The sequence below is a fragment of the Gopherus evgoodei genome, chromosome 7 (genome assembly GCF_007399415.2).
Source record: "Gopherus evgoodei ecotype Sinaloan lineage chromosome 7, rGopEvg1_v1.p, whole genome shotgun sequence".
Taxonomy (NCBI): Eukaryota; Metazoa; Chordata; order Testudines; family Testudinidae; genus Gopherus; species Gopherus evgoodei.
Window position 1 is genome coordinate 43769923 of NC_044328.1, and position 7925 is coordinate 43777847.

The 7925-nt window shown below is 44.8% G+C and overlaps 1 protein-coding gene across 1 annotated transcript in view; it reads left to right on the forward strand.

Annotated features, from left to right (window-relative positions):
• CDH23 (cadherin related 23) overlaps nt 1-7925 on the forward strand; it is a 536798-nt gene that overhangs the window by 380567 nt on the left and 148306 nt on the right. The window contains exons 26-27 of the mRNA XM_030571362.1: nt 4259-4372; nt 5865-6013. Of these exons, the coding sequence (XP_030427222.1) occupies nt 4259-4372; nt 5865-6013 (263 nt within the window). The remainder of the gene's footprint in view (nt 1-4258; nt 4373-5864; nt 6014-7925) is intronic.

Genomic DNA, 7925 nt, shown 5'->3' on the forward strand with positions numbered 1-7925 from the left:
CAAACCCTCTGGAGGGGAGCTATGAGCTGCGGCTGGCCACAACTTCCAGTGACACCCAGGGATGGGGAAATAGACATTTGAGACTACTACTTATTAAGATGGCTCCACCCCCATGGAGTAGTGGGAATGCTGGCAATGGCATGGGGACAGATTAGCTAGAGGGAGTGTGAATATGCTGATGTGTTCTGTATGGGAGAGATGGAGAAGGATGTTTTGGTTTGCAGAAGTGGCGCTTGTCTATTCGATGGCAGTGTTGTTATGGTGTTTGTAGGTGTTGGAGATGGTGCTCTCTGAAGAGTTTGCTGTGTCGTTTTGATATACAAGACAAAAAGTTTGTTGTTCACGCTTCCAAAAAGCTTTCTCCAGAGGTTCCAAATGTTGTGCATTATCGCCCTCTTCTGTACAGAAATGATGATGATGCCCCAAATTTGTTTAACTTTATATTAGCTTTAGCTATTGAGTAGTCTCGTCCTTTAGCCGGGAAAGAAGTGCTGTACCTGCATTACTTCTCTGCATTCTTCTTATACGTTCTGATTCTCATTCATATGGTTTTGATTGAAATCAGAACCAGAACTCTTTTCAGTTCTCCTTCTGCCACATCTTCCCTCTCAGCATCATAAAAGCAAAAGGATTGGCTTACTGTAGCCATGAGATATGTGACTAAATCATAAGGCACAATTCATTTGAAGTGCATTTATGGTTGGAAGCATGTCTGTAAAAATAGCACCTTCTTATACAAAATACTATATCCTCCTTCCAGGTCAAATCTGCTCCCGTTACTGAAACAAACATGCTTTTATTTCTGTTAATACTGCAGAGCCAACAGAGTGATGGGAGAGCAAACTGGATTCTAATCTGCCTTGTGCACCATCACCAAAATAGTCAGTTGAATTCTAGTTGCAGAATTTCTAATACTGAAAGTGAAGAAAAAGGGCAAAAATAAACCCCAAAACTTGGTCTTCACATCCCAAGCTGAGTTTCCTGCACCTGCAATTAAAAAAAAATAATCCCTTCCAGTACTTTGACTTGCAAAGTGAGCACATGTGGCTTGGACATGAAGAGGGAAACACAGAGAAACCAGTAACCAGGGCCATCCTTAGCCATAGGCAGAACAGGCAGCCGCCTAGGGCACCACTAGGTCTGGGGGCACCGCTCTGCCGGGAGCCTGGACAGATGGGAAGCTGTAGAGCATGTAAGAGCAGAGCTGCTGGGTCCTAGAGAGCGCCAAATGCAGCACAGTCTGAGGGAAGGGATTGGCTGCTGGGATCTCTGGGAAGGGGTTTGGGAAGGAACTCACCTGTAGGGTCACCAGATGTCCTGATTTTATAGGGACAGTCCTGATTTTTGGGTCTTTTTCTTATATAGGCTCTATTCACCCCCACCCCCGTCCCGATTTTTCACATTTGCTGTCTGGTCACCCTAGGTACGGGTAATTGGTACCTATATAAGACAGAGCCCCAAATATCGGGACTGGCCCTATAAAATCAGGACATCTGGATCTGGTCACCCTAGCTGGGGAGCACATCTCTCCCCCAGGCTGGCAGTGAGCCATCTCATCCGGGGGGAGCTGCACAGGGCAGGATGAGCTACTGTGGCTCCATGGGTGCCCCGTCCCTGAGATCAGATGCTGTGCTAACTTCACCATGGTCCATTGGGCTGGCAGTGGCATCTATTGGCATGTGATCAGACCTGAGGGTTTGCTGCTGCTGCTGCTGCCACTCTGCACCCCAAGAGGTGGATTAGGTGGAAAACTGCAGGACCACAAATCTCCTCTATTGCAGCTGTTGGACCAACAGGCTGGGGGGTGAGCCAAGCATGAAATCAGTACTGCATTACCATTTAGATTGTCATTTAACAAATTTGTTTGCCAAAAATGCTTGCTAACAATCCTGAATTCAATTTCAATATTTTTTTTAATCAATATCTTAGCCAAAATCAGAAAATTAAGTTGTTGACAATTATTTGTCACAAGTTTGGTATGGGGAAGGGAGTGGGCCAGTTTTCATCAGAGAAACAAAAAACGTTGACTGACTTTCCTATAGCCCTGTTACTGCTAAATAGAGCCCTCCAACAACTGTAATATGCTCCTCTCCTTATTAATGTATAGAACAGGGGTCAGCAACCTACAGCACATGTGCCAAAGGTGGCACACGAGCTGATTTTTGATGGCATGAGGCAGTGGGCTGAGCAGCTCAGCCTGCCACTGCTCTGGGGTTCCGGCTACTGCCCCATTGCCACCCGGGTCCTGGCCACCGGCCCCACTCAGCATCCACTGCTGGCCTGGGGACCCCCAAGGAACCCCAGGCTGGCAGTGGGCTGAGCAGGCCGGTGGCTGAAACCCTGGCTGAGCCACTCAACCTGCTGTCGGCCTGAGGTTCCATTCACTCAGTTGGTAGTGGGCTGAGCAGGACTAAATTCAATGAAATAGGAAAACAAGAGCAACTAATGACAAAGTGCAAGAACCTAGAGCAGTGGTCCCCACTGTGGCGGTGGATGAGCATCCGCCGAAATGCTGCTGAAATTCAGTGGCATTTCAGCGGCGACGCCTCTGGATGATGATGCTTATCAGTGACAACCGGTGTCATCCAGAGGCATCGTCGCCGAATTTCGGTGGTTTTTTGGCGGATGCTCGTCCGCCAGCCAGTACGTGGGTGCACTGAGAGGCCCCTGCGGGCGCCATGGCACCCACGAGCATCACGTTGGGGACCCCTGATCTGGAGAGCCTCCTGAAGCACAGCGATCATTTTTATTTTAAATGGACTTGAACTGTATGAGGAATTGAGTACACTGTCATCAATGTTGCCACATGCAAAATCGATGATGGACGTTGTACAGTTTACTCATACTAGCAAACTTGTTGACATATATCCTAATGTGTACATTGCCACTCATATTCTACTGACAATTCCTGTAATAGGAGCATCAGGAGAACGGAATTTCTCAAAACTAAAGCTCATTAAAAACAATCTCTGCTCTACAAGGAGTCAGGAACACTTGATTGGTCTTGCTTTCTTTCACTTTATCTTTGTCATGCGATGACATTACTACTGATTTTGCAGCCAAAAAAGCCAGAAAGATTGTTTTTAATTAAAACCAAATCCTTGTTTCAATACCTCTGCATAGAAATTTCCAATAAAATGTTGATAAATTTAAAAATTATATTATTTGCATCATTCTGTCAAATCAGAATTTTTTCTATAGTGCTACTTCTTTAGTGCTAGTCCATCAGCATTACAATGTGCTTAATTAAACTGGTTTTAATAACATAATTTTTTAGTAATGCATGTGGCAAGTTTTCCAGTAGTGTAAACTTATGTTTGTGTTGCTAAGAGCAAGACAGGCACAGGGGCACCAGTTTAATAATCCCGCCTAGGGCACCATAAATCCTAAGGACGGCCCTGCCAGTAACATCACATTATGATCACTCTTCTTACTATAGCTGCACTGTGTTTTGTCCCACAGCCCTTATGGTCCAGCAAGAAAAAAATACATATGTGTTTCCCCGTGGACACTATGAAAACTGTATGAAATGACCCACTTATTTTCAGAAGCCGAAAGTGTCCATTTGGACTTTTTTAACTTAGCACAGCATTCCCTATAACCTGTGCTGAGCTGTAACCTGTCTAATAAAGGCCCTCGGCCAGCAGTTGGAGGGATGGGGAAAAGGGAGCCATTTACTTTAGCAGTTACTGGCCTGTTCATTCTTTACCATATAAGACACTCCCATCCTCTTCCAAAGAGTGCAGATATGGAGTTGTTCTGGTATATCTGACTGAGTCACAGATCAGGTCATGCTGTGGTGGTTTGGCACTGATTAATCCATAGCATTGTGACATTTGGTTTGTTACTTGGGTAGCAATGTGTTGCGCTGAGTAGTGAGGGATTGAACTAATTGCATTACCTTGGGCAGCCATGAGGGTTGTGGGAAACGTGCTATGTTTCATACAGTTGACATAATTTGGTTGCGTTACCTTATCCAGTATCCTGGAGACAGCTTTCTTCTTGTGATCTGGCAGAACAGGTACAAGACAATGTTGTGCAATAATGATTTTAAAAACATGTCTTCTCAACAGCTTTCAAGAGCCAAACAGTGTAATAATTATGTTGTCATCCATTAGTTGGAGCCATAACTAGAAAGCACTCATTGGTTTTACTGTGGTGTTTTCCCAATAATATTAGGTTAGGTTTCCAGTCACTTTTTAACTTGTGTCTGTTTTCTCGCTCTGTCTTTGAAACATTTTCATTTGCCTTTCTGCAGGTGGAAATCAGGATGGTAAGTTCGGTGTTGGCTTCAGAGATGGTGTGGTCAGAACAGTAGTGAATCTCGACAGAGAAACTATGGCATCATATACCCTAGTTCTGGAGGCCATAGGTAAGGATTTCCCTCAGTTTTTGTTTCTGTTATTTAAGCAAACAATTTAGGTTATATACAAGTCTTCTTTGGGGTGTATTGGAGAGAGAGAGAGAACTGTCTGCCAGCACCATGTAAATCAATGTCAGTAGATGTGTTTTAATAGTAATGATTCATATCCCACTTCTGTTAATATATCTCAGCCCCAGTGTGGAGGGACCTGCCTTTACTGGGTGGCAGAGGGATTCCTTATTTGTGTTCATTCAGTCCAGGGCTTTCCCTGTACTGCTCAACTGTGATCTGAGGGGAAAAAAGCCCTCCCTCAGGTAAGGAAACAGTTCAATCTCTTGTTACTGTGTATCCTGCTGTAATGAAAATATTCACTATGGAGTTATGGTGCAACAAAATCAATCTGGAAGTGCCGGGCCAAAACCTGGTTCGCTTACTGCCAGTTGACACTGTGGAGCCAGCTGGCATGATCAAAGGGACTCAGTGCCAACTATTTTCTGGCCATGATCACCAAGGGCTTACAGTGCTGTGTTAGTTTATAGGAGCCTTGGCATTCTTTGGAAGGGGAGATCAATCACAAGGTAGGAATTTTCTATAGACCACAAAACTGTTGGAATGCACATGAAAAGCAGATGATATAGGGGGCGGAACAATATTAGGAGACCAGCCGTTCCCAGTGTTTGCAGCTGTGGATAATATTATCTCCCTCGTATGGATTTTGGTCCTCTTCTAGCTACAGAAGCAGAGGGAACTCCTCTATCTCCTCCCATCTCCAAAGAACCCCATGTAGGGTTACATTGGCACTTGATAATACAAGTCAGCTGGATATTTAGTGACCATTTCTGAAATAACAAAGGATAAGCACTGATCCTCAGGCAGTTATCAGGGTGTCCGTCTTTCCATGTTGTCTCCTGGCCCCCAGTATGCTGTATTTAAAACTGATAAGTGTTAAGGTATGTTTTTTAAAGCATGTTAAATTCTTATTTCTCATTGCTCATGGTAACCCTTGGAGTCTTGAAACCAAACTCATTTTCATGCCATCTTTTTGTTTCCTGCATTGTCATGCATATTGATTTATGCTGCTGCATCAGAGCTGGGCATCTGATACTGTTTTCCTATTTTTTCTTTTGGTTAATTAAAAAAGAACATTTGCCTTAAAAAGGAAAAATAATTGCATGGATTTTGAAATTGCAGAGAAGGTGAAGAAGAAAAGAGAGTTGGCCTCTTACTTTTCACAGTTTCTATTCAATGGGTGATTAATTGGTCACTCCATGTAGAAAATAGGTGTGTGTTCATTTTTTTATGATGCCATAGTCTGTTTCCCTGTGGAAGGTGTGGCAGAATTGGAGCTTCCTCCTTTATGGCTCACCTCTTGGCGTAAGAAGAGGAAAGGGCTTTTCATCTTGTAGAAATGTAATCCTCCACAAATAGTCGACACCTGACAAGAGAACTATGTGCTTCGTGTCTGTGAGATGGACCCCCTTGTGTTTTCTGTTCTTCACAGACAATGGCCCCACAGGGAACAGGCGGACTGGGACAGCCACTGTGCACATCACTGTACTAGATGTCAACGACAATCGGCCCATCTTCCTCCAGAGCAGTTATGAGGCCAGTGTACCTGAGAACATCCCAGACTCCAGCAGCATAGTTCAGGCATGTATCCCTCCTGTTCCCCAGGCTCCAAAGGAAGAGTGTTACTATGTGAAAGGGAATCTCACCTCCTTTCCCTCTTGCGACGTTCAGACTGTTAACTGGAAAGACACAGATGTATAGAACTTAACAGGTCTTTCCACCTCTGGCTATGATCCATCTCCCTGCTAGTCTAGGATTATTCCATACTGTGCTCTCACTAGCCAGTCCTTCCTCTCCTTTGGTGGACTAAAAACACCAGAAAGAGGTTGGGAGAGAGGAAGCTGGGCAAGTGAAGTCATTCATTTTTTGGATGCTGGGCAGAGACATGGAATGGGAGGGAACCCGGGAAGAGAAAAAACAGGAAACTGCTTCGCCCCACTTCTTGAGAAAAAAACTCTGCTTGTGAAAGCCTCTTCCTTTCTCTTTCTTTGGCTTCTCTTCTCTTTCCCGCCCAGCTGGTATATGTGGCTAAGGATACAGCAGCAGCAGAGCTGCACTCTGCAAGTTTCCAGCCTGCTTGGGTAAAGTAACATTTTCCATGGTGAGGAGGGAAAGGAGACAGGCCTCAATAGCAGGCAGCTAGTACCCCAGAACAGAGCCGCTTTCATTGTGACACTGGCTGAGGCTGCAGTGTCTTTTCTCTCCTCCCAGTGAGCTAAGAAGCTGAGAGGATATAGAAGTCTTCAGAGAGAGAGAAAGAGAGGGAGGAGTTTGGAGTCTCATTTTTATTTTTGTTTCCCCTTTGGAACTAGCCATCAGTAGAGCTGAATGCCTGAATGAGTTGGGAATGAATGCATGTATTCACTCAGTCTCTGAGGGTTTCCAACCTCACTTCAAATCCAAATGTTTTCTGGAGTGGGCCCCAATGAGTCTTTGCAGTATGTTCTGTGAGGCCTTCTTATGCCTTGAATGCATCTTAGTGCTGGAAAAGGGGCAGTGAGGTGACAGGGCTTTGTCCCTGTCACGTGGAGGGAGAAGGAGCTGGCAAAGTGATTTGCTGGGGAAAAAATAGTGGAGCCTTTCACCTGTTGGTCACGAGTTGAATCCCATCCAGGTTGGTAGTAACTGAAACTCACTATCATCTGATGGCCCTTATCAAGGGTGCCATTTGTGAAAGAAGTTCTGTCTGAGTAGTTCCTACTGGACATATGACCCTACCGGAAAAAAAATCACCACAAATGGTGCTCTTGGTTGTCTGAATTTTAGCTTTTTATGTGCCTGGTTCTGGGTTATGCTGACTGGCTTTGCTGTGCCTTAGCTATGCTGCAGTGTTATTTCTGATATGGGTAGTTCTTAAATTATGCCAGTGTGCTCAAAGCATAACAGTAGGTTCCCTTTTTATTCTGTGCATATACATCTAAATACATAGGTGGAGAATCCAAGGATTGAACAGGCCTGGAGATTAAGTTGCTCTTTTACCCTAGAGCTGATTCCTCTAGATCAGGGTCCAGTCACATTGCCAGGGCAGTGTAGAAAGAAGTACCGGGCTCTGTTGCTGCCCGTGTTGTGCCTGATCTCTGAATTCATATGGGACCCTGCTCTCCAGGCTGTCAATTCAGCTCCACATCCAGAAGCAAACTTTTAAAAGATATTATCAGTAAAAAATGGATGACTCCAGCCTTTACTCCCCACAGACAAAAAGGGAAGAGATTGCAAAGCATGTCTGATTGCCTTGAAGGAATAATGACAACACTCTTAGTTATGGGGGCTGGTGAGCAGTCTGTACTTGGACACCTGTAACTCCCAGGTTCTTATGGGTAAGGGTGGAAATGTCCCTCTCTCGAGTGTGTGTTCACATACACCTGCACCCTCCTCTTCGACCTCCCACTACCAGGCAAAGGCCCAGAATTATAATGCTGCACTCAAGACCCACGAAGCTCTCTCATAATGCATTTTCTTTCCACCTCTCCTGATCTTAGGGTTGGCTAGGGGA